Genomic DNA, 27832 nt, shown 5'->3' on the forward strand with positions numbered 1-27832 from the left:
AGGTATTTCTGAAGGATTTAGCTTTCGAGCTGTCACCTGCGGTGAAATTAATGATGCTTTTGCGATGATTAAGTCAAAAGCGATTGGATATGATGACTTCAATTTAAAAACTTCCCTTTCCCCATATTTGTGTTTTTGTAGTTCATATTGTCAACACTATTGTTACAACGACTGTTTTTCCTGCGGATTGGAAAGTAGAGAAGATCGTAACTATCCCAAATAATTATGATTCTGGTGACTTAAGGCCGATATCAATTATGCCAATATTGTCCAAGATGGTTGAATGAAGTATCAAATGATTTCATACTTTGATGAAGCATCTCTTTTACACGATTGTCAATATGGCTTTTGTTGTAATCGGAGTACAACGTCTTTGCCTATTGGGCTGACAGACAATATAAGAAAAAATGTCAGTAATGGTGGCTGTTGTGTTGTCCTGTCGCTTGATCTCGAAAAAGTCTTCGAGAGGATCAATCAGGCTATCTTAATTGAGAAGCTGTATTTCAAGTTTTGCTCTTCGGCCTGTAGACTTTTGAGTTCATATTTGTGTTATAGGAAACAATATGTTAGTAGTGCTAATTGTAGGTCCAGTGTTTTGCCTGTGAGTAGTGGTGTGCCTCAAGGTTTCGTCATGGGTCCCTCGTTATTCATTATGTATATTAGTGACCTGTAGTGGGATTCTGTAACTCATTTTTGCTGTTACCGACAAAAATCGGTAAAATTAAATCCCACTAATGTTTAGTTGTATTGCCAGTAGAAATTGTCCTTTGCGTTTGCTGATGATGTTCAACTTTTGTTTACGGGTGATTTTGTGTTTTTAGATGTTCTGCAGACTTCCATAAATTTCAATGTTATTATGTTGGTAGATTGGATGTCCGTTCATGGCTTGAGTGTGAATACGATCAAAACGAAGGCTATGTTCTTTCTATTCTATTTCTATTTCCGTCCATAATAATCTTATAGATGTTGTAAGTAAAATGAATTGTCTGGGTATAGTTATTGATAAAAAAATTTTCTTTTGAATCTGTTGTGTCTAAGGTTAATTTTTGCATTAGAAAATTATATACATTGGACATCGTTCTCCCACGTGAGAATTTTTTTGGTTGTAGTTTCCGTACATTTGTTAATATTAAGAGTCTACAAGATATATAAGTAGTAAGTTCCATTGAGTGTCGTCGAATTGTTTTCATTTGGGAGATCAACGAGGAATGTACAAATAGTTTTGCCCAGGATGACGTCGGTGTTGGAAAGGTAATTTTTAAGACCAACATTTATATGCATGCTTTATCTCATGATATTTGAATTATTAATCCTATCGTCACCAAATTTTGGGTGTTGATAAAGGTCCAAGAGGGGAAGAAGCCTATTGATTTTGGTGATGGTCGGATAATATTCAGGGGTCGGAATGGGCCACAAACTTATTTGGAGAAAAAGTCAACGTTGTATTCCAAAGCAAATATCACAACCTCTATAAGGGGTATACCAAAAGCAAAATATATGAAAGTAGAAAATATCACCTTTCTAACGATGTAAAGTAGGTTGTCATAGGTGGTCAAACAAAGAAGATATCGCAATAGTTGCAAATCCAACGTCGAGCGCTGATTTTTAAATGGGGAATTCTTTACTAAATATGGAACGCGTCTACGAAAAAATAGTTCCGTATGTCATCTGGGGGCAGAGATATGGATGCCTAAATTATTACGAATATAGACGAACGAACAAAAAATAGTTACAAAAACTGGGGGTTACAGTCTGCCTATAATTCCGATTAAACGCTTAAACAACACCTTAAAACTTAACAAGATCTATGCATAAAATTGCTCATAAAGCCTAACTTGTTCATTATTTTTATATTTTCAAATATGTTGGACAATAAGTATACCAATGTTGTTAAATAATTCTCTGTAATGCTTCCAATTACTTTACATATTTCTTTAACAATTTAAAACATTTTAAAATTTTACTCAAAAATTAAAAAATGTGTAACAAAAGCTAATATCCTATGGGGCCCCCCCCCCTGGCTACGTCGGTGGTGTTTTGTGTTCCTGAAGGTATTTCTGAAGGATTTAGCTTTCGAGCTGTCACCTGCGGTGAAATTAATGATGCTTTTGCGATGATTAAGTCAAAAGCGATTGGATATGATGACTTCAATTTAAAAACTTCCCTTTCCCCATATTTGTGTTTTTGTAGTTCATATTGTCAACACTATTGTTACAACGACTGTTTTTCCTGCGGATTGGAAAGTAGAGAAGATCGTAACTATCCCAAATAATTATGATTCTGGTGACTTAAGGCCGATATCAATTATGCCAATATTGTCCAAGATGGTTGAATGAAGTATCAAATGATTTCATACTTTGATGAAGCATCTCTTTTACACGATTGTCAATATGGCTTTTGTTGTAATCGGAGTACAACGTCTTTGCCTATTGGGCTGACAGACAATATAAGAAAAAATGTCAGTAATGGTGGCTGTTGTGTTGTCCTGTCGCTTGATCTCGAAAAAGTCTTCGAGAGGATCAATCAGGCTATCTTAATTGAGAAGCTGTATTTCAAGTTTTGCTCTTCGGCCTGTAGACTTTTGAGTTCATATTTGTGTTATAGGAAACAATATGTTAGTAGTGCTAATTGTAGGTCCAGTGTTTTGCCTGTGAGTAGTGGTGTGCCTCAAGGTTTCGTCATGGGTCCCTCGTTATTCATTATGTATATTAGTGACCTGTAGTGGGATTCTGTAACTCATTTTTGCTGTTACCGACAAAAATCGGTAAAATTAAATCCCACTAATGTTTAGTTGTATTGCCAGTAGAAATTGTCCTTTGCGTTTGCTGATGATGTTCAACTTTTGTTTACGGGTGATTTTGTGTTTTTAGATGTTCTGCAGACTTCCATAAATTTCAATGTTATTATGTTGGTAGATTGGATGTCCGTTCATGGCTTGAGTGTGAATACGATCAAAACGAAGGCTATGTTCTTTCTATTCTATTTCTATTTCCGTCCATAATAATCTTATAGATGTTGTAAGTAAAATGAATTGTCTGGGTATAGTTATTGATAAAAAAATTTTCTTTTGAATCTGTTGTGTCTAAGGTTAATTTTTGCATTAGAAAATTATATACATTGGACATCGTTCTCCCACGTGAGAATTTTTTTGGTTGTAGTTTCCGTACATTTGTTAATATTAAGAGTCTACAAGATATATAAGTAGTAAGTTCCATTGAGTGTCGTCGAATTGTTTTCATTTGGGAGATCAACGAGGAATGTACAAATAGTTTTGCCCAGGATGACGTCGGTGTTGGAAAGGTAATTTTTAAGACCAACATTTATATGCATGCTTTATCTCATGATATTTGAATTATTAATCCTATCGTCACCAAATTTTGGGTGTTGATAAAGGTCCAAGAGGGGAAGAAGCCTATTGATTTTGGTGATGGTCGGATAATATTCAGGGGTCGGAATGGGCCACAAACTTATTTGGAGAAAAAGTCAACGTTGTATTCCAAAGCAAATATCACAACCTCTATAAGGGGTATACCAAAAGCAAAATATATGAAAGTAGAAAATATCACCTTTCTAACGATGTAAAGTAGGTTGTCATAGGTGGTCAAACAAAGAAGATATCGCAATAGTTGCAAATCCAACAAATGTTTTCATTTTTTCAATTTTAATTATAATGGCGAATATCACAGCCTTGTTTGGGGACTTTCCAAAAGCAAAGCCTGGCTATGAAAGAAGGAAATCCTATCTTTACAATGATGCAAAGTAGGTTGGCGTAGGTGGCTAAATAACGGAGATATATCAATAATCGGTAATGCATCCCATTTTTCATTTTTTTTTAGAAATCACGCTGCCGGTCACAATTTTGTTAGGATCGTCATGAAATTTTGTTGATATTTGGTTTGGATTTTGGTTATATCCAGATAATATTCAGGTGTCGGAATGGCCAAAAAACTTATTTGGAGAAAAAGTCAACTTTTTGTTACAAAGCGAATATCTCAGCTAAGGGGTATACCAAAAGAAAAGCCTGGCAATGAAATAAGAAAATATCACCTTTACATCGATGTAAAGTAGGTTTTTTGTAGAAGACCAAGCAACGGAGATATCGCAATAGTCGGTTATGCATCCCATTTTTCCATTTTTTTTAATCACACTACAGGTCGCAATTTTGATCGGATCGTCACGAAATTTTGAGAGTTGATGTGGGTCCCACGGAGGAAGAAACCCTAAGTTTGGTGATGGTTTGGGAGGGATCGGAATGGGCAGAAAACTTATGTTGTCTTATTCTTATGCGAATATATCAGCTCCTAGTAGGGGTATAGACAAATTAATTGAATAGGTAAAGAAATCCTCTCACCAATGTTGTTAACATTGAGTTTGTTCACAGAACCACTCAATTAAAAATGCCAATAAACACGATTTTATACACATTTTGTTCTAACAAAAACTGTATGGGGTTAGTTTTTGACGAAATCTACATCTACAAATCTGCAAATATAGAAGAAAATCTTTCCTTTTTCCCCAAAAATCGCCGTCGAACAATTTTGAGTTTTTCTGTTTGAGTCGGTTGACAGCACATAACATGAGTATTTCTTTGTCTATACGATAATTTGTCTATGGTAGGAGTATTTCAACGGCAAAACCTGTCAATGGATAAAGAAAATATCACCTTTACATTAATGTAAAATAGGAAGGCGAAGGTGGTCAAACAAGGGAGCTATCACAATAGTCGGTAATGCATCCAATTTTTCCATTTTTTGTAATCACAATACAGGTGGCAATTTTGATCGGATCGTCAGGGAATTTTGGTGGTTAATGGAGGTCCCCGAGAGGAATGTGCATATTGAGTTTGTTGGTAGTCAGATAATATTCCGTAAAAGAAATGTATACCAGTGAAAATCTTATGCACAGGGGTAGTGGTGTAGGGTATCACATAGTCGGCTCCGTCCCGATTATAGCCTTTGCTTACTTGTGATCACTAAAAATTTCCCTTGTGTTATTTTATTTGTATTGTACGGAGTAGTTTAATGCTACATTTTTTTTTTGAAAACTTGTGGTTTTTTTCTTTTGTTCAAATTTTATTTTTTAATGATATAGTCTAACTTGAGTAGTCTAGGCTTGGTTACCAAATTTGAAATAAATTAAAAATTAAATGTAAGTACTCTATGGATTTGAAGTCTAAAGACTTCAATGAGTAATCCGACATACATAGGAGTCAAATATAGCAACATCTTATTCATGGCACAATTACCCAGGTAGTGGCATCGTAAAATGTTGAATATGTTATGTCAAAACTTTCTTTATGTTGTTGGGGAAATTACAACAAAAATAATCTATACTTATAAAAGGGTTCAGTAATGATGACTCACTGACTGACTGATAATCAACGCCCAGACTAAACGGCTAAAGCTAGAATCTTGAAATTTTGGGTGAGGGTCACTCTTGGTCCGAAGGTGTCAGATAAGGCTGGATTTTTGGAAATTCGAACTAGAACTGTACTAAAAGTACTAAAAGGTACTAAATATGGTACCCTTTGTATTAGGCAAACGCGAAGAGCTAGAATTCTGAAATTTGGAATGAGGTTCACTGATGGAGAGTTAGAAAGGTGTACCAAATGGTTTTTGGAAATTCGAACTATAAGTGTACGAAAAGTACTAAAAGTTACTAAATTTAGTACTATTTGGTATTACGTGAACGGATAGATCTAAAATCTTGAAATTTGGAATGAAAATCAAGGTTTAGAAGATGAGTTGATAAAGGAGGTGGTTTTGAAAACGTGTACTCATGTGTACGAATAGTACTAAATGGTACTAAATTTGGTACAATTTGAATTTGGGCGAACCTATAAAGTTGGAATTCTGAAATTTGGAATTACTATTACTGTTGGAGCATAGGTTTGAGATATGGAGGTAGTTTTCGAAATTCGTACATATGGGTACGAAAGGTACTAAATAGTACCAAATAAGGTACAATTTGGATTTGGGGGAACGGATGCAGCTGGAATCCTGAAATTTAGAATTAGGATAACAGTCGGGGTGTAGGATAGAGGTATTTTGGAAATTCGTACTTTTGGGTACGAAAAGTACTAAATGGTACCAAATTTGGTACAATATGAATTTAAGTGATCGGATAGAGCTGGAATAGTGAAATTTGGAATTAAGATTACTATTGGAGTGTGGGATTGGGATACTTTTGGAAATTCGTACTTATGGCAACGAAAGGTACTAAATGGTACCAAATTTGGTACAATTTGGATTTGGGTGATCAGATACATTTGGAATCCTCAAATTCGAAATTAAGATTACTTTTGGAGTGCTGGATAGAGGTAGGTTTGGAAATTCGGACCTTTGGGAAAAAAGTACTAAATTTTGTACAATTTTGATTACGGTAATCTGATGCAGCTGTAATTCTGAAATTTGGAATTAAGATTACTGTTGGCGTGTAGGATTGAGGTAGTTGTGGTTATTCCTACTCTTGGGTACGAATAGTACTAAATAGTACCAAATTTGGTACAATTTGGATTTGGATGAACGGATATAGCTGAAATTCCGAGATTTGGAATAAGGAGTACTATTGGAGTGTAGGATTGATAAAGTTTTGGAAATTTTTAGTTATGGGTAGGAAAAGTACTAAATTTGGTACCATTTAGATTTCAATGATGGGATACATTTGGAATCGTGAAATTCGGAATTAAAATTGCTGTTGGAGTGTTCAAAGAGGGAGGTTTGCAAATTCGTACTTTGGATACGAAAAGTACTAAATGGTATCAAATTTGGTACAATTTGGACTACTGTGATCGGATGCAGCTGTAATCCCGAAATTTGGAATTAAGATTACTGTTGGCGTGTAGGATTGAGGTAGTTGTAGAAATTCGTACTCATGGGTACGAAAGTACTAAATGGTACCAAATTTGGTACAGTTTGCATTTTGGTGAACGGATATAGCTGGAAACCCGAGATTTGGAATAAGGAGTACTGTTAGAGTGTAGGATTGATAAAGTTTTGGAAATTTGTAGTTATGGGTAGGAAAAGTAGTAAATAGTACTAAATTTGGTACAATTTGGATTTCAGTGATAGGATACATTTGGAATCGTGAAATTCGGAATTAAAATTGATGTTGGAGTGTTGACAGAGGTAGGTTTAGAAATTCGTACTATGGATACGAATAGTACTAAATGGTACCAAATTTGGATTTGAGTTATCGGATATATCTGGAATCCTGAAATTCGGAATTATGCTTATTGTATGAACATAGCACTGTGGTAGTTTTGAAAATTTGTACTTATGGGTGCGAAAAGTGCTTAATGGTACTAAATTTGGTACAATTTGGATTTCGGGGATCTGATGTAGCCTGCCATCCTCAAGTTTGGAATTAAAATACCTGTTGAATTGTAGGATTGATAAAATTTTGGAAATTTTTAGTTATGGGTAGGAAAATTACTAAATTGTACTAAATTTGGATTTGAGCGAATGGATAGAGTTGGAATCAAGAAATTTGGAATTAAGATTACTGTAGGAGTGTAGGATTGAGATATGGAAGTAGTTTTTGAAATTCGTACTTATGAGTACGAAAAGTACTAAATTTGGTACAATTTGGATTTAAGCGAACGGCTAGAGCTGGAATCTTGAAGTTTGGAAATAAGATTACTGTTGGGGTGTAGGATTGAAGAAGTTTTGGAAATTCGTACTTATATGTACGAAAACTACTAAACGGTACTTAATTTGGTACAACTTGGATTTGAGCGAACGGGTAGAGCTGGAATCAAGAAATTTGGAATTAATATTACTGTTGGAGTGTAGGATTGAGATATGAAAGAAGTTTTGGAAATTCGTACTTATGAGTACGAGAAGTACTAAATTTGGTTCAATTTTGATTTGAGCGAACGGCTAGAGCTGGAATCTTGAAGTTTGGAATTAAGATTACTGTTGGGATGTAGGATTGAGGAAGTTTTTGAAATTCGTACTTATATGTACGAAAAGTACTAAACGGTAGTATATTTGGCACAACTTGGATTTGAGCGAACGGTTCGAGCTGGAATCTGGAATTTTGGAGTTAATATTACGGTTGGGGTTAGTTTTGGAAATGCGTACTTAGTTTTGGAATTGCGTACTTATGCTTACAAAAAGTACTACATTTTGTACAATTAGGATTTGGGTGAAATTATAGCGCTCGAATCCTAAAATGTGGAATTAGGTACACTTAGGGGTACGAAATGGTTTTGTATTGGATGAACGGATAGATCTGGATTCGTGAGATTTGGAATTAAGATTACTGTTATCATTTGCTTATAACGTTCGATTTAAGAAATATGTGCCATAAATATACGAAAAGTTGTCAATGACACAGGATTTGGTACAATTTGTTATTATGTAAAGGGAATTTTGAAATAATAGGAGGAGGTTCGTATTTATGTATTTACATGTAAAGTACTTAATAGTTCTATAATTGGTTTTAGGGGAACAGATAGAGCTGGAAATGAGGATGGCGGTTGTTGGGTTAGGCCGTATTTGCGCTGAGAACCTCAATTAAAATATCTCAAAAAATGTGGATTGCTCTTGATGTGTAGGAGTGACGAAAATCGAACTAAAGTGGTACGTATTAGTACACAAAATGTTTCCATCATTCTATATTATATATTGTTTATTTGTTTTGTATATTTAACGCATACGAAGTAGCGGGCACTTTGCTAGTTTTTTTATAAAGGGATTTGACTTTTCATATTCTATCAGCTGGTGTGATACCACTACCTGGTAGTTCTGTCATGATCTTATTCATAAATATAGTCGAACGCCTCAGATCCCTACCCATATGTTACGTAAACCATTGGTATTAGCCCCATTCCTCTATAGTAGGGTCTTTAATATCGTGTCAATAGAACCTTGTGGTTTTTTCTTTTGTTCAAATTTTATTTTTTAATGATATAGTCTAACTTGAGTAGTCTAGGCTTGGTTACCAAATTTGAAATAAATTAAAAATTAAAAGTAAGTACTCTATGGATTTGAAGTCTAAAGACTTCAATGAGTAATCCGACATACATAGGAGTCAAATATAGCAACATCTTATTCATAAATATAGTCGAACGCCTCAGATCCCTACCCATATGTTACGTAAACCATTGGTATTAGCCCCATTCCTCTATACTAGGGTCTTTAATATCGTGTCAATATGTGTGGAAGATATTGTTTTTATATAACTGAACCCCACACCGCTACTGTCATGTACCACCCGAACATACATGAGACTTCATAATATTTGATTGCGTTAACGTTAAAATCTTCGTTCATATTTTTTTACAGTTTTGCCATTTTTTTGCGACACAATGTGTGAAAATTGTCGGGACTATTAAAAAATATATTTTCCCACGGAATATTCGCCAAAAAACTACAAAAAATTTCGAGTAATGTGTACGAAGCTTTCAATGATGGGAATGTGGTAAATATACTAAAAAAATATAAAGTCTCCTATATGTACAGGGGGTGTATGGCAGTAACGGGGTCCGGCTAAATGACTTTTATGGATTCAGGGATATGAGATCAATATCTTCCACTCATATTGACACGATATTAAAGACCCTAGTCTAGAGTAGTGGGGCTAATACCAAAGGTTTACCTAACATATGGGCAGTGATCTGCAGCGTTCGCCCATATTTGTGAATAACTTGTTGCTATATTTGACTCCTATGAATATCGGATCATTCATTGAAGTCTTTAGACTCCAAATCCATTGAGTACTTACCGAAGAAAATTGACAGAATGTTAAATAGAGGCCTATTTTATGCCAAAATTACACGAAAGCGGTGCCACGGGTCCAATGGGGGGGAAATATCACCGGATTACAGCAAAACGCGCGTTGCTTTATTGTTTGTAGGATCGTATGTGATAAAAATAAATTCAAAAGCCAAAATATGCCTTCATTTTGTTAAAAAAATCCTTACGATTGGCAAAAGTGTACACTTTATTTTGACGCGTCAAATTTTGGGTTACTTTGGTAATCTTCATTTATTCACCAATGAAACCTGGGAAGGGCTTAATATTTTCGGGATTTAAATTCACCAGTAAATACTTAAAAAAGCTACATTTATATCTTATACGTATAATATCTCTATGTCGGTATAATAATGCAATCAAAAAGACTTCGAGAGGTGTAAACTTTATCTTGACGCTTACTGTATATTATTCACAATGGTGTAGTGTATAATAAAGTCGGCCCCGCCTGACTGTCATTCTTTATTTATTTAAAATGTTTATTATAGTAACAAATTATAATAAAATTATAATTACAAAGCACTAGCATCAAAGGCTATCGGCTTAAATATGATTATGTTAAGTTGAAAAATATAAAATGTTATTAATAAATAGACATCGGATTTTTGCATGTTTTTTTATTTCTTATCCGATTGGACTTAGATTTTGGGTCAATTTTTCGATATTTGGGGTCATATCAAAAACATTCAAAAAATATGCAAAAATAAAAAATATATAAATATATATATACAAAAATGTGCAAAATATGCAAAAATATACAGAATATGCAAAAAATATGCAAACAATGTTTGGCCGTAATTCATCATAAAAGTCGTAAAATTGTCAATTAAAGTTGGAAAAATCATCCAAAATCTTCAAAGTGTTCTAAATTAAGATTGTTGGCCATTTAACGTCGATTTTTTAGCAGATTATTATGTTATTGATACCTCTTACGACAGTGTGGGTGTAAGATATAGACATGTAGGGTATAAACAAATGTAATACCATTTTTTTATTATTAAACTATGTATGCAAAAATATAAAATTTGATAAAATATTAAAGGTTTCATGTAAAATTCAATATTTTCGTTGTCTTAATTTTTAGCTTAGGCTGGTTTTAACTCAAAGGGAACAATTCGATGTCGGATTTATTTAGCCTTTTAGTTTTGTTAGATTTTAGATTGCCAAACTTTGACCACAATTGGAATATGTTAACACCTGCTACTGGGGCCTCGAAGTTATTAAAATTTCGATTTTGCTTTTCCAAATAGTCAGGCTTAATCCCATAGTCGTTGTTTTAATATTTTATTAAAACAACTTTAATTTATTAGTGGGAAAAAATGGCGATGTTTACCAAGGGGTAAGGCAGGGAATACTATAGTTTCAGATCTCGCCACAGATCTTCATCAGTTCCCTTGTTTCTTGTTTTTCAACAAGAAACATTTTTTTGTTGCTATTTGGCGACTTCGGCGACCCATATCTGTGGAACATTTAAAGCTATTTGCCTGTATTATGCATTTAACTTAAGACCATTCTGTTCAAAAACAAATAATAATAAAGTCAATGTCCCGAAAAACGTGACTAGGTACACGTTATGGCGAAAATGCAGTCTATATAACATTTCTTCCTTTTTTATCAATTTTTGGAATGAAAACAAATGTCTTTTACATTTTAGAGCTTTTATAGCTACCTGTTACAGCTGACTTTTTGGGGAACGCATTGTTTTAGTTGTTCGTCCTTTGTAACTAATTGGTTGTAATCTGTGATGAGCTCAACACCTCGCTTCCTGGAAATGCGGAGTTAATGTTTAATCTCTTGAACAACAAGAAGTCTTTTTAATTATGCCAAGTATACCTTTTTCTAGGAATTTCGGCAGTTGCTTTCTCGTAAGTTTGGATCGAATATTTCTGGAGAAATTTCTATCTTTACTTTGTTAAGGTTTTTGTCGCCTTTTGGCTCTTTACGGCGTTTTGCACTGTCGGATCAAACAATGCTGGTCCAACTAATTCAGGACTAAGATACCACAGATTATTTGCCATTTTGTTATTTCCTTTTTCTACTTACTATTTGTAGGTAAGTCAAGCTTAATCTCATATTTGTTGTTTTCAAATTTAAAAACAACCAGTTTAAAGTGGGATGTAGTTAAAGTGGATTACTTTAGGGGATGGCAGAGAAGACTAGTTTCGTCCAACGCCACTTGGATTCATCAGTTCTCCTTTTTCTCCTTTTTCTGATATTTGTTTGTCAATGTTTTTGCATTTCAATATATTTTCAATGAGGTCTAGGTCGTGTTTTGATGCTAAACCATCGTAGAATCTGAAGAACCATCTGCCCCGAAAAGAATCAAGAAAATCCTAACCATGAAATTGTCATTGCTGCTGGACCCCTAAAGGTGTCCTATAGGAACGTTGCTAGTATCATTTTGGCGACAGTAGAAACTCTCGGAGAGGATCCCAACAAATAAGATCTCTAGAAGTTTTATCCGGGAAAATGAAGAATAGTGAAACTAGGAAGGAATAGAACGAAGAAATAACACATTTATGTAGATTTTAGGGAAAACGGTAGAAAAAAGGATATTCTTTCCAAAGAAATAAACAGATTTTCCCGCTTTTCTACTATAAAAACAGCTGGAGTCACAGAATTCAAATGAAATTTCTGAATATGTAACAAAAAATCTGGAAGAAGTTTGGAAAAATTCAGAAATAATTAAGATTTGAGCGTAGTTTTTGCTGGTGCGACACCTAGTGGCGGAAAGCTGAACTACGGATGAGAACCACTAAAGTCAGCAAAGACAGTTGACAAATAACCAAAAAACAGCAAAACCTCTGAAAATCTCCAAAAAAAAATATTGAAAAACTAAGGGTTTCTTTGTATTTTCGTAGTTTCGGAGCGCCACCTAGCGGTAATAGTTTGAACTACTGATGAGTTCACGCGTAGAAAATAAAGACAGAGGGTGACTGTCCCAAAGGACAACAAGGAACCTGAAATATTTGGCTAAAAGGATGAAAAACTTAAGTTTTTCTATGTATTTTATTATTTGCAGCGCGCCCTTAGCTACGGTCGAAGGAACTATGAGCAATGTTGCCGAATTTGACGATTTATCGTCATTTTGACGATTTTTTGGCCCGAAATTAAAAAATGACAATTTGACGATTTTATGGTCCAAAATGACGATTTTTCACGTAAACCAGAATTGCATGCAATTAAAGGCGACATCTATATTTTGGCCAAAATTTCACGATAGACTTTAAGGAAAAAAATGTTCCAAACTCGATTTTATGAGCTTTTTTAATGTATTATAGCAATTTCCAGACGGATTGGCTATATTTAGGCACATATCTGGAATACAGGTATTTTTATAGTTTTTGCCTCATCTTCGATTTACATCGACAAACATAAACGGTCACTCTGTCAAGGAAGCGAAATTTTAACTATAAGCTGGCATTCAAAACTGGCAACGAGTACCCAGCTATACCTTGCTGCATTGCACTATAAGTAATTTGCCCTCTTTTTGAGACAAAAATTAATAACAGCAGATTTAAAGGATTTTTTAACTTTTTAAATTATTTATGTGTAAAAGTGAGATAAAACAAACATACGTATATAACGAACAAAGCTATTTCTTCCAATGCCATTTTTATTAGTTTTCTTATACACAATAAACTGTTGAAAACTATCACGGTAGTAAGTAACAACAATTTTGTCCCCGCTAGTAGATTTTCATACGAATTGTTATTACAATTGTGTATATTTTTTGAACATAAGTTAATAAAGACGAGTTTAGTACTCCTTTGAACCGTGTCAATGATTAATATGCAAAAGAGAGATAAAATAAAGCTTACTACTGTCGCACCGTTTATAAATAACCACGGATATAACGAAGAATTTGTCTTATTTTACTTGCAATGAAATTGTAAACAACAATATTTTTATATTCATTATTTATTTTCTCAAACCAAACTGACACAATTTTAAAACTTTTTATTGAGAAGTAACCTTATAAAATCTGATAAATATCAAAAAAACAGGCAAAATCGGGTTTTGAAACCTGGTATTACCAATGCAGATGACTTTCAGCAATGTGTTCTTGGTGACAAAATCACGGCCAATTTAGTATAAGTCTATAGAAGTGAGTTTAAGAAAAATAAAATATTTAATCTATATTATATATTAAATAAATTCCTCTCGCAATTGCCAATCTATTCCATTTTACATATATTTATATTTGGTTTATTTTTCCGCGATATTAAATGCATTGAAATATGCCTTATAATATATTTTTTTAGTTTTTCTTCGAAATTCTCACTTTGACGGCATTTTAAACCGCGATAATGGCTCTATTTTAAAAAATATCATTCATATTAATAAATTTTGACATGTTCTTTTTTCAATGCCAACTAAAAAATTATTATTATTAAAAGTTTTGCCTCCAAACCATAGAGAAAACTATCATCTTCTGAGAGCGGTTATAGAGCTATATTTAAGAGAGATTGGGTTGGATTTATTGCTGTGGATTGTATATTCTATGTTGTCAGTCTCATTGACAAACTATCAGCGAAAAAATTGCATAAAACGGTAAACAAACCTAGTTTCAGACCATGTTGACGATTTTTTGACGATTTTCCAATTTTTGTTGACGATTTGACGATTTTTTTGACGATTTCCGATCAAAAACTGTCGGCAACGCTGACTATGAGTCAGCACCAACGAAGAAACAATATATAGTATAGGAATATCCCAAACGTGCCAAGAAAAATTAGAAATATTTGAAAAATTATCGAAAAAATCAAGGTTTTTATGGATTTTCGTATTTGAAGAGCGCCCTCTACTGGTTGTAAGGCGAACTAGTGATAAGCACACAGAAAAAATAATACACTGTATATGAATGTCCAAAAAGAACCATGAAAACTCCGCAATATTTGAAAAAGTAATGAAGAAATTAAGTTTTCCTGTATATTCTTGTATGTATACAGCGCCCCCTAGCGGAAATATGGTGAACCACAAATCGGAAAGAAATAAGTGTCTCGACACCTCGTATATATACACGTTAATACGTAATAATATATATATAGATGTTACACACAAATTGTAGTCCGACCATACAAACGGGCTTGCTGTAGGGTGTACGCACAAGTAAAGAGAACACCAAGAGACACTGGTTGGTTGGTTGGCCGAACGAACGAACAGAGACCAACAAGCAAACAGTGGAAGGAATGTATGTATGTACGAATGTGTGTTATGTGAGAACGAATGGTTCTGCTGTTAGGAGGCTATTGAAATTAGAACTCTAACAGCAACAACACTAATGGAATTATGATCGAAGGTCGAAAAATAAGAAAATAACACACAAACAACTAGTACCAAGGGAGTTAGTACTAATATTCTCGGCAAAAAAGAGGAAAGAAAAGAATATTCCACCAAAATTTATTGTTGAATTTGAATTGAAAAGTGAAGTGTTCTTTGAAAAAATAAATTGCAGAAATCTACACTTTGAATATAGAACACTGTGCGTTGAAAAAAAAAATGAAAAAACCAATTGCCGTCGGCAAAACGCACTTGAACACTGAATTAATGCACTATTGTTCACTTTGGAAATAAAGCACAAACATACCTTGTTTGATTTATGGAATAAACAGATGAAGTTTGTGAATTTTTAGCAACACCTATCCAAATATCCGGTACGAATGGACCAAAATGAAAATGCCAAACTCGGGATTTTCCTAGAATAGATGGGATGGTTAGTTGGTGCAAAATGTGGGAGAACTTTCTTTGGATTCGAAAGGATTTCCACTTGAACTCGCATGAAAAAGAAGAGAAAAAGAAAAACACAAGATTTTTTCAGCGAAGGAAGTGAACAATTTGGATTTTATTTTGTAGAAATTTTAAGGATTTTGGAACAATTCTTACCACGAACAATGCGTTTGTTGGTTAGACAAGACGTGATTTTATTTACAATCAAGGAACAAGGAAAGACCAAAAGAAAAGAGAATAATGCATTTTAGTACAAAGAGAGAGATACAATTTTAGGAAAAAGCTAAAAATTAGAAATTGGAAATAGGGTGACCAGAGCAGTTAACTTTGACGTTAACAATGACAAAACTACTGAAAACGGTAGGGAACAAATTATTTAACCATTCTGAGTACTAAAATGACAGAAAAAGCGAAACATTTGGAAATTATTGATCGATTATTGTGGTGCATCATTTTTAATGCTCACTTCAAAAATGCCAATTTATGTTTTCCGGTAAAATTTTAGTATAACGGTACTGCAAATGGAATATTTTTGTACGCCATCTTAAAGACAACTTTTTAGCCTACAAAATTGTTTTTTGAATTGTTAAAAAATCTCAACTCGTTTCCAAGTTATCGACGTATACATATTTTATTTCAGGTTGCATCATTTTCAGTGACAGTCACTGTATTTGTTTATTTTTATGAAGTTAATGAAAGTAAAGATTTTCTTCGTCAAACTTCAACACTATTCCGTGGAAAGTCATATGTTTTATACATATATATTGCCAAAGTTAAGTATTTATATTAACTTTTACATGTGAATACATGTATTTTATATATTAATAACAATTGTGTTACATATTTCACAGATCCTGTTGATAAATTTGTTGTTCTCCACTGTTAGTTTTTCCTACCAAGTGGGGCACGAACATTTACAGCCTAAGATGATATTAAAACCTTTAAAATGTAGATGAACAAACATTTAGATGCAGGGATTTTATCTTTTCATGCATTAACATTTTTAAATAAAAAAATAAAAATTCTGTTCGAATGCTGGTAAATAAATCAGAAATTCATACGATAGTTTATCAGACCAAAACTTCCGAATTTCAGAAGACTTTACTTCCGAATTCGGACCGATATCTGTCCGAACGTCGGTTAATAAATCAGAAATTCATACGAACCGAATTCGGTCCGAAAGTCTGCAAAAACTTCCGACTTTCATCCGAATTTCGGTCAGAGAACACGTCAGCCACGCCATATGACTTTCGGTCAGAATTCGGACCCCTGTGCATACGATTTTCACGGGTAAACATTTCTTTTAGGGAATATTATCTGACTACCGTCGAACTCATTCCTCTCTGGGACCCATTAGGCAACAAAATTTCCTGACGATCCGATCAAAATTGCGACCTGCAGCGTGATTACAAAAATTAAAAAATTGGATGCATTACCGAGTATTGTGATATCTCCCTTTTTGGACTACCTTCGCCTACCTATTTTGCATTAATGTAAATGTGATATTTTCTTCTTCCATTAACAGGGTTTGCCGTTGGAATACTACTCTTACTACAAGCGGAGATATTCGGATATGAATAAAACGTTGAATTTTCTGAACACAAGTTTTTTGCCCATTACGACTCCTCTAGATCTGATTTTCTACTTTCATAGTCAGGCTTTTCATTTGGAAGGTCCCCAAACAAAGCTGTGATATTAGTCATTTCAATTAAAGTAGATAAAATGAAAACTTGTGTTGGATTAGCGACTATTGCTATATCTCCGTTGTTTTTGACCTTTTATGAAAATCTACATTACATCGTTGTAAAGGTGATAATTTCTTCTTGCATTGCCAGGATTTTCTTTTGGTGTACCTATTTAGAAGCTGAGATATTCCCTCTGTAATAAAACTTTGACTTTTTCTCCAAATAAGTTTTTTGACCATTCCGACCCCTGAATATTATCTGGCCATCGCCAACATCAGTAGTCTCGTTTTCCGCCGGGACCCCCGTTAACTCCTAAAATTTCGTGAAGGTCTGATAAAAAAAATGGAAAAATGGGATGTATTACCGACTAATGCGATATTTCCGTTATTTGGACACCTACGCCATCCTACTTTGCATCATTGTAAATATGGCATTTTCTACTTTCATAGCCAGGTTTTGCTTTTGGAAAGTCCCCAACCAAAGATGTGATATTCGTCATTGTAATTAAAATAGAAAAAATGAAAAGTTGGTTTTTATTTGCGACTATTGTGATATCTTCGTTGTTTGACCACCTACGATAACCTTATAGAAGCTTAGATATTCGTTTTGGAAAAAAGGCATTAGGCTACTTTCCCTCCGTGACCCCCGTCAACACCCAAAATTTGGTGACGATCCGATCAAAATTGCGACCTGTAGCGTGATTGGACAGACGGACGGTGGGACGGACGGACGGACACAAAATATAATTCCCCTTCCCTCATAGTGGTGTAGCTGTGTGTATCCATCCGTCCGTCCGTCTGTCCATCTAAACCTTGTAATCACGCTACAGGTCGCAATTTTGATCGGATCGTCACCAAATTTTGGGTGTTGATGAGGGTCTCGAAGGGGAAGAAGCCTATTGATTTTGTTGATGGTCGGATTATATTTAGGGGTCGGAATGGGCAAAAAACTTATTTGGAGATAAATTAAACGTTTTTTTCCAAAGCAAATATCTCAGCATCCATAAGGGGTATTCCAAAAGCAAAACCTGTTAATGAAAGTAGAAAATATCACTTTTCTAACGATGTAATGGAGGTTGTCGTAGTAGGTGGTCAAACAACGAAGATATCGCAATAGCACAAATTAAACCCAACTTTTAATTTTTGCGATTTTAGTTATAATGACGAATATCACAGCTTTGGTGGGTGACTTTCCAAAAGCAAAGTCAGACTATGAAAGTAGAAACCCATCTTTACAATGATGTAAAGCAGGTTGGCGCAGTTGGCCAAATAACGAAGATATCGCAATAGTCGGTAATAGATCCCATTTTTTTAATTTTTTTGTAATCACGCAACACGTGCTCTTTATATTGCTGATGGCCCGGCTTATCCACTATGTGAATCACTCCAGAAGTTCGTTTTAAGGTTCCAAATTTCGTGACTCTTTACAATCGTTTCATTTAAACGAAGTGCCATCACTACTGCCTGGAGTGATAACGAATTGGTTATATTGTTGTGTATTTGAAATGAAAATTTGCACGCGTGTAATAAGTTTAAATTAAATACAACTTTAGTTAATAAATAGTAACAACAAAGATATAAAAGGATTTTAAAAATGGAGTTGAACGCTCTTTTCTAATTGATGTTTAAAATCGAAGTGAACAAATTAAACATTAATAGTAAGTAAAATGGAAGTTACTAAAAATGTAACGAATGCTAAATTAGTAAGTAAAATAGATAGACCGATGGAAAGAGAGAATTTTTAGCATAGAAAAAGAGTTGTCATGTGTATTGAATTAATAATGAGTTGTCCAGATTCAATTATCTAGTATACTACGGCAACTATGTAGAGCCTGCTGGCTGGTATTGCAGAAAATGTGAAGCTGAAATTTCTCGTTCGAGCCATAGCTGAAATAACGTCTAGCAATTTTCCACCTTTGTAACTCTTGCTACCAATTTCTAAATTTCTGAAAAATATCTTCGGTAGTATTTGATCTAATCGCACCTTACATATCCATACTTCTTGAATTAATAATGTAGAACATATCATAAAATTTGCCATAAAACCATACACTGCCGCTCACTTGAATATAATCCCCTACCAATTTTTTTTCAATCTTCATTCATTTCCGATTTATACAAGATATGAAGTGTTGAAGTTTTGTTATATTTTGTTTCATGTGTTTTGACTAAATATAGTCATTCATTTGTATTCATGTCCGATTTATAAAAGAATTATACAACGAAAGCAAAATAAAGTCAAAAATTTAAGTAAAAAATTTGGCTCATTCGAATACATCGTATCCTTTCGTACGCACTCAATGTGAAAGGAATTGACGCCCAAGTCCTTCATAATTATTAAGGACTCTCCTCATCAAGCAAATAATCGCATGACAATATAACTATTGATTTCGCGTTAACTGAATGGAAGATCACTTTCTAAATTGTTTCTGTAGCGATAAAGGCGTTTTTGTTGTGTTGGAACGCGTTACTAAATATGTGCGACTTGGGCGTTGATTTATTTCACCCAAACTGCGCACGACAATTTACAAAGAAGTTCTAAAAACGGCATTTCCTAAAGGGAGGAGCATTTACAGATGTCAAGAGTGGAAATTTCATCACGATTTTATAAACTTCCATACACAGAAGATATGCGGATGTCCTTAAGGGGCCGCCAAATTTTACAGTGGTAAATATAATCTGAAATGTATAATAATGACTTATGCGTAAAATCTACGACTCTAGTAGACAGCAAGCTTCCAAAAACTAACTTGTTGAAGGCAAGCCTAGTTAGGCATTATACTTGATTATAAATAGTATCCTTTCCAAAGCAGGATATACGGGTGTATATTCAGAGGGATATAGTTATAATGAATGCTACTGAAAGTACTTAATTTTCAATATAGAGTGAATATGCATCGATATTCCAATAATGAGGGGGTTGTATTCAAATGAACCCAATTTTTTACTTAAATGTTTGACTTTATTTTGCTTTCGTTCTATAATTCTTATATAAATCGGTCATGAATACAAATGAATGACTATATTTACTCAAAACACATGAAACAAAAAATAACAAAACTTCAACACTACATATCTTGTATAAAACGGAAATGAATGAAGATTGAAAAAATTGGTAGGGGGTTCTATTCAAATGAGCGGCATTGTATGTTTCAAAGACTGACATTGAAATGTTTAACAATTCTATTTTGGTTGGAGCTCGCTTCATTTTGACAAAATCAAAGGAAACCATGTTGAATTTTATAGCATGTTCCCACAAGCGTTTGGGTTACGTTGTTCGCCTGCCGAATAACGTACACGATTTAACCCGTTTCTACGACACCATTCGTAATTAATAGAAACGTTATTTACTTTTTCGTAAATTTTGTTTCCTCGTTTTTATGAAAATTTGAAAAAATAAAACATATATGTAATTTTGGTATTTTCAATACCGTTTTTATACGTTTGCTGTGTTCCAGAACCTGCAAAATAGTACTAATTAGTATTATTTTTCCAATTTTTTTCTATCACATAACTTAGGGTAAGTAGAAACTACCCAGCAAAAAGTTTGCCTCCAAAGAGGCAGTTAAATGATATGTACAAGTGATCTGGAAGTGCATCAAATTATGCATTTTCACTCATGATTTTTACAAGAGCGTGACTACGGAAAGAGGCACTCCATTGCACTGCATTTTAACTGACCCTTTGGCACTGCATTTTAACTGACCCTCTGGCACTGCATTTTAACTGACCCTTTGGCATTGCATTTTAACTAACCCTTTGGGGTAGAATAGGAGGCAGTTCAAAGCACGTGTTTTGATACAGGAATTCTGCGGAAATTGTGCAAGCCATTACAAAATATGCCAGAACAAATAAAATGCATTATTTGTGTAAAACAAAAATATTAAGAACTTTATTACATTAACACAAATTATGAAAATTCTCCATTGTTCCAAGCTGAACAGTTTTTGTTTCATTTGCTAAATGGGTTGTCTTCCCATAACCAGTTAAGATTTCGACATGTACTCCAACAGCACTCCATTCGGAAATTTTCTTCTCTTGAGTTACCGGAAAAATGTTCACAAATGAAATATTATTCAGTTTGTATTAACAAATGTTTGAAAATATTAACACGCTTATCTCTTATTGGAAAATTTATGTCGCTGCCTGTAGAGATGTACAAACTGATTTATGTGCATGTAGGGATCTCTAACAACTGCTAATAATATGTAGCGAACGGAGTGCCTTTTTCACGACTCCGTTTGGACTGCATCCGGATGCTGTTAAATTGTGAAGAATTGGATTGCCTTTTTCACGACTCCGCTGAACTGCATCCGGATGTTGTTAAAATGTGACAAGTGGATGTGATTCTTTGGATTGCATCCAAATGCAGTTAAAATGTGAGGACTGGAGTGCCTTTTTCACGACTCCGTTTGAACTGCATCAAAACATGCCGTGACAGAACTAGTCCACATTGCACTACTTCCAATTTATTTTGCTGGGTAGCAGCGTGTTTTCTGGCTTCTGATTGGCTGATACATCGATCTTGACATTTAGGCCAGATTGTTTGCAAATTTTTTCCATTTTTGCGTTTGAATAAATTTCTCTGGTAAAGAAAATGTTGACAGTTTGGTTTTATTTAAAAATGTAAAGAAACAAAGCAAAAATTAGTGTTCAGTTATTTGTTTCCTTTTTGTGCCTAATTTTTCGCGTGATATTAAAATAATGTACATGAAATGTGTGTGGAATTAATAAGAAAATACCATAGACTAATAAATGTATAGACTGAGAAATTGTAATGTGCTTGTTTTTTGTAGGTGTCGCCCTTACGGAAACTGCGCAGTGTTTTCACTCAATTACACAATGTTTTGGGGTAAATCGCAATATTTTTTGAATATTTTCATATGAGGATGTAGATGCGGCCAAGATTACCCACATATTATCTTTTACCAGAATAAATGGTTTAAAAATGTATAGTTATTCCCATTTTAAAAATTGAGTGCATAGCTAACGGACTCAATTCACACTCATTGAGAGGATTTCTTTGTCTACACTTTTATTAGTCTATGGAAATACTACCTTCTTCTTCTGCACCTACATATATAAAATGTTTAGTTCACAACTTTTCATTCATCTTTTTATACCCTCCACCATAAGATGGGGGGTATATTAAGTTTGTCATTCCATTTGTAACTACTCGAAATAATCATGGTAGACCCCACAAATTACAGTCAACCAAAAAAGTCTACATACACCCTATAAATATCGAGTTTTAAGGATAAGGAAACATTTTTATGAAAAATCCAAGTACATAGTTCTACTTCATATGCCTAATGAACAAATTTAAATACAACAAAAATATATTCCATAATACTAATAACGGTAAATTCTATAAAAATTAAAAAAAATAATAGGGAAAAGTGTACATACACCCCAATGAAATATTGAGATTACCGTAAAATTTATGGAATAAGCAATGCAAATTTTACATTTTACGTCTTTTCAGTCTGGTAGTTTATAGAGTGCTTTGAAGTTGTTCTTGTGGATAATGTATGCTCCTAAGCTTCGTTAAATATACGAATTCCTTAGTTTTCTCATAAAGTTAATAGTTTTCACAGCATTCCAAGGGGCAAAATACATGCAGAAGCCTTGGAATTACCTTGTAATAATGTCTGATATAATTTTTGAACCTTAACTCAATCAAAAATGTACAACATTATTCTACAAACCCGCTCCTAAAGTTTCCAAAGCATCAAAATAAAAACACCATCAAAAATGCATGAAATTTACACTGTTAACTACTATGCTCTCGTATTATGATCGTTAGGGTCACTTAAAGCGCTATAAAGTCGCATTATTTTACATTGCTGATTCAATGGATGCTCGAGGATTGTATCAGACCTTATTACAAGGTAATTCCAAGGCTTCTGAATGTAATTTGCCCCTTGGACTGCTGTGAAACCTATAAACTTTATGAGAAAAGTCAGGAAGTTTGTCATTCCGTTTGTAACTACTCGAAATAATCATGGTAGATCCCACAAATTACAGTCAACCAAAAAAGTCTACGTACACCCTATAAATCTCGATTCAATGGATGCTCGAAGATTGTACTAGACCTTATTACAAGGTAATTCCAAGGCTTCTGCATGTAATTTGCCCCTTGGACTGCTGTGAAACCTATAAACTTTATAAGAAAAGTCAGGAATTCGTACATTTTGCAAAGTTCACAAGCATTTAATGTTTACAAGGACAACTTCAAAGCAGACTAGGATCTCAAAATTATCAGTCCCGTTGCATTTTCTGGGGTTTTATAAAGTAACAAACTCAAAAACTCAAAGAAATCTGCAAGGGTCCGCTTTAACAAGTTATACGCGAAGTCTGACCTTAAATAACGGCAATTAATCCACAAATATGTTCCTATTTTGTCTAAAAGGTATCATGGACAACCAAAGACATTCGATAAAGCAATAAAATGTAAAATTTGTATTGCTTATTCCATTAATTTTACGGTAATCTCTATATTTCATTGGAGTGTATGTATACGTTTTCCCTATTAATTTATTTAATTTTTATAGAATTTACCGTTATTCGTATTATGGAATATATTTTTGTTGTATTTATTTTTGTTCATTAGGGATATAAAATAGAATTATGTACTTGGATTTTCATAAAAATGTTTCCTTACCCTTAAAACTCGAGATTTATAGGGTGTATGTAGACTATTTTGGTTGATATTAATATTCTTGATCAGCGTGCAATTCTACATCGACTAGGCATGTCTGTCCGTCTGTGGAAATCACTCTAGCGTCCGAATGAATTAAAGTAGTTGGATGAAATTTTGGATATTGAGTTTGTTGACCACTTCAAATGCCTGGGTGTTGTTATTGACAGTAGATTGGGTTTCAATGTGCATATGGATATGCTCGTGTGAGGTTCCAGCTTCGGAAATTATACTGCCTTAGTGGCTCAATCGGCTTTGATGACCCATGTTAACTGTTGTTTGGAAATTATATCTAGTGCACCTTCTTGTCAAGTCCAACGAATTTCTAAAATTGTTTACTCTATTGTTCGTTATGTGTATGGTTTGCGGCGTTAGGACCATGTATCTCTGTATGTTCTGGATTTTCTTGGATTGTCCTTTGAAAAGTATATAGAGCAAGGTGCTTTGAGTACTTGCGGAATAACTCCTTATGATTTTGTGAGTTGCGTTTTTACTTGTTAATTTTATTTGAATTTGTATATTGTTAATATAAGATATTGGCCATAATGGCTTGTTTATATTACTCAGTAAATAAATGAAATGATACGAAATATTTATATTTTGAATTTAGGCTTGTCAAAATTAATTTATTTTTTTTTTTTTTTTTTTTTTTTTTTTTTTTGATAAGTTCTCTAATTTTTTAGCGATAAGACAAATTTATTCGTCATTCAGATAGTATTTCTACTTGAACAGCGTAGAAAAATCGTCGTTCGCTCTCAGAATTTTGTATGGTCGCGAACAACGAATAGAGAGCGAATGACTTACCGTGGAAACGGCGCATTAGAATAAATATGAAATCGTTAGTTTTGGGGTCCCAATACTTATCAATTTCTCGGATACTTTTTCATTTTATTTCATTTCATTTATTTCACATGTAATTTGAAGCGATGGGGCCCATAAATAAAAAATTACAATATATGTATGTACGCATTAAGCTAAACCTTAAACAGGAAAAACTACTCCATTTTTTATAAGTAAACATTAAAAATTCTTAAAATAATTTCTTAAAATATTATTGTATTAAATAAAAATATAAATAAACTATAAAAAATAGTAATTATCCTCCCTCAAGGAAAAATGCGCATAAGCAAGATAGCTAATACTACACCACATTAGGCATAACCACAAAAAACATTTTTTTTCCTTTTATGACTGCCTTCTCAGAGGCATTAACGAAAATTAATGTACAGTGAGTGTCAAAAATATTCGGTTTTCAATTTCACCAATAATAACACCTCAGTGTTTTAGAAGCCCATGCCCGATATCCAAAAAACCAAATACCTAAAAAAATGTTGGTCCTATGGCAATTAAAAAGTGTATGCAACATGGATCCATGGCAACCCTATAAGCGTTGTTAACCCTGTTTTCTATGCGTCAAAAATATTCGGTTTTTGTAACTTTTGTTAAATATTTTGCCAAAAAACAGGTCATTATCGAACTTTTTCTGCAATATTAGTATACATTTTGATAATTGCGAACAGAATCTTTGTTCCTGAGTGCAAAAATATTACATTTTATAGCAAATTATTAAAATTTAGCGCTAAGAAAAAACGCTATCCCAGTAAAGGGAAAACTGGTCATATTTTGTTATAAAAACAGCAGAAATAAAAGGAAATTTTGCCTTATTTTTGAATATTTAGTCGAATATAGTTGAAATAATGTGCAAAAGTCTCGAAAATATAGAAATAATCGATTTCGTGAAACACATAAGCTAGCTGGGAGGGAAGGTAGAGGAATCTCCTGAAAAATTACGGCTAAACCGCCCTTAATTTTCTTGAAATTGGTCACTGAGTCCTAAATGACTTTCAGAAGATAGAAAATATGCACTTACATTACAAAAAAATCGTAAGGATAAAGCCTTTCATGGCCTTGTAACACATCACAAACCATAGGGTTATTTACGTAACCAAAAATCTAGTTCAAGTTTCGCCTTGATGTACCTTCAATACTTGATGCACATCAGAAACTTGGTGAAATGGAGTTAGTTTCGAATGCCTAAGCAGGAAAATCAGTATACCACCAAGTTTCCGGCCTTTCTGTGTACTCCCACACAAAAAGTACGAAGGAGCTGCTAGGGACATGTGTTTATCAATGACTTATGATGTGTTACAAGGCCATGAAAGGCTTTATCCTTACGATTTTTTGGAAAGTAAGTGCATATTTTCTATCTTCTGAAAGCCATTTAGGACTCAGTGACCAATTTCAAGAAAATTAAGGGCGGTTTAGCCGTAATTTTTCAGGAGATTCCTCTACCTTCCCTCCCAGGTATTTGGTTTTTTGGATATCGGGCATGGGCTTCTAAAATACTGAGGTGTTATTGTTGGTGAAATTGAAAACCGAATATTTTTGACACTCACTGTATATGTACTAGAAAAATTCGTCTCAATAACACTATTTGAAATGCTGAAGAAGTTTGTTGGAGTACGTAGTATACGAAACACCAAAATTTTTTAACGCAGGGGGCAAAACATTATATAGACGAGCCACTCTAACTAGGAATGACGTATCCATTAAATGAACAACTAGGGGAATTTGCAACTGAAAGCTTCTTGACGAATGAAAAAACATAAAGGCCCTTACCAGAAATTTCGGACATTGAGAAACAATTAGCTTAAAAACATGAGCAACAACCGACAGTTCAAAACAGAGGAAAACGAACAGCCCAGAAATTTGTGCACATACTGCGATATATGTGAACGGCTTTTCAAACCATAAATGTACCGCACCGCTCGGTTCAAAGACAGCTGTACCAAGTTCAAACAACATTGTGCCGTACCCGAATAAATTTCAAAACAATACAGTATAGATGGAAGAACAAGAGCCTTAACTAAACGCTCTTTGACAAAAGATGGCAAAGACAAATCAGTGCTGTAAAGAGATCTTAGGGTCCAATTTACTCTCGACACCACACGAGTTATATGCTGCGTAAAGGAAAGCTTATTGTCAAGTATAACACCGAGGCATTCAAGCTGCCCAACATATTCAATAAGCCCACCAGCATACATTATATGAACATTTATACTACTACACGTAGAAAACAAAAAGCTTTACTTTTTAACGGATTTACCTTAAGCTTGCTGTCATCTGTCCACTTATGCAGCAAATCCATAACTAGATCTACCTGAGATTGCAACACAGAGGGAAATCTCGAATCTCCTTTAAACACTAACTGAAGATCATCAGCAAAAGCGAACGGGACACTCCAATTCTCCAAATTGGCAAAAAGATCGTTCATGTAAATAACAAATAGGAGAGGTCCCAAAACAGACCCTTGGGGCACTCCACTACTCACCGCAAGCTGGCCACTACACCTGCCACCCACACTAACCAACTGACTCCTACCATTTAGATAGGACCACAACAAAGAACAGGCACTGCCTGAAAAATTATACATGCATTGTAACTGCCTCAAAAGTGTGGCGTGATGAACTCGGTCAAACGCTTTTTCTAAGTCCAGCGACGAATACAAAACCGGGTTCCACCATAATTGGCTCCAATTTCATCAGTCAAGCCTGCAAGAACTGTTGCTGCACTTCTATTATTTCTAAACTGTAGTGTATTCAATATTATATTTCATGCACATGGCAACTCTGTTTCTATGTTATAAATTCTCTTTCTATTAATGTATCTTTTGTACTAATTAACTATTCGCTACATTTTTGGTAACTGTCATTTTGCTTACTAGTTATAATCTTTTTGTCCACTTCGATTTCAACCATCAAACAGATCAAAACGTTCAACCTCCATTTTCGATTAATATTAAACTTTGTTGTGTTAAGTATTTAATAAAGAATTATTGAATTAAATCTTATTGATCGCGTGCTTATTTTCATTTCAAAATACACAACAAAGATTGGCGACGAGTGTAAAGTAAATTTCAATAAACTTTGAATAAGAATCTGTGCATAAATTAAATAAATT

At 34.0% G+C, this 27832-nt stretch overlaps 1 protein-coding gene across 2 annotated transcripts in view; it reads left to right on the top strand.

The window, feature by feature from the left end:
- Dok (docking protein homolog) overlaps positions 1-27832 on the top strand; it is a 161187-nt gene that overhangs the window by 114428 nt on the left and 18927 nt on the right. Inside the window, exon 2 of one of the 2 annotated variants that reach the window (XM_073979171.1) lies at positions 8450-8585. The exons of the other annotated variant lie outside the window; for it this stretch is intronic. Within the exon in view, the coding sequence (XP_073835272.1) occupies positions 8553-8585 (33 nt within the window). The 5' untranslated portion in view covers positions 8450-8552. The remainder of the gene's footprint in view (positions 1-8449; positions 8586-27832) is intronic. 2 annotated transcript variants of the gene reach the window in all.

The sequence above is a fragment of the Musca autumnalis genome, unplaced genomic scaffold (assembly GCF_047663935.1).
Source record: "Musca autumnalis isolate F117 unplaced genomic scaffold, ASM4766393v1 scaffold_3, whole genome shotgun sequence".
NCBI lineage: Eukaryota > Metazoa > Arthropoda > Insecta > Diptera > Muscidae > Musca > Musca autumnalis.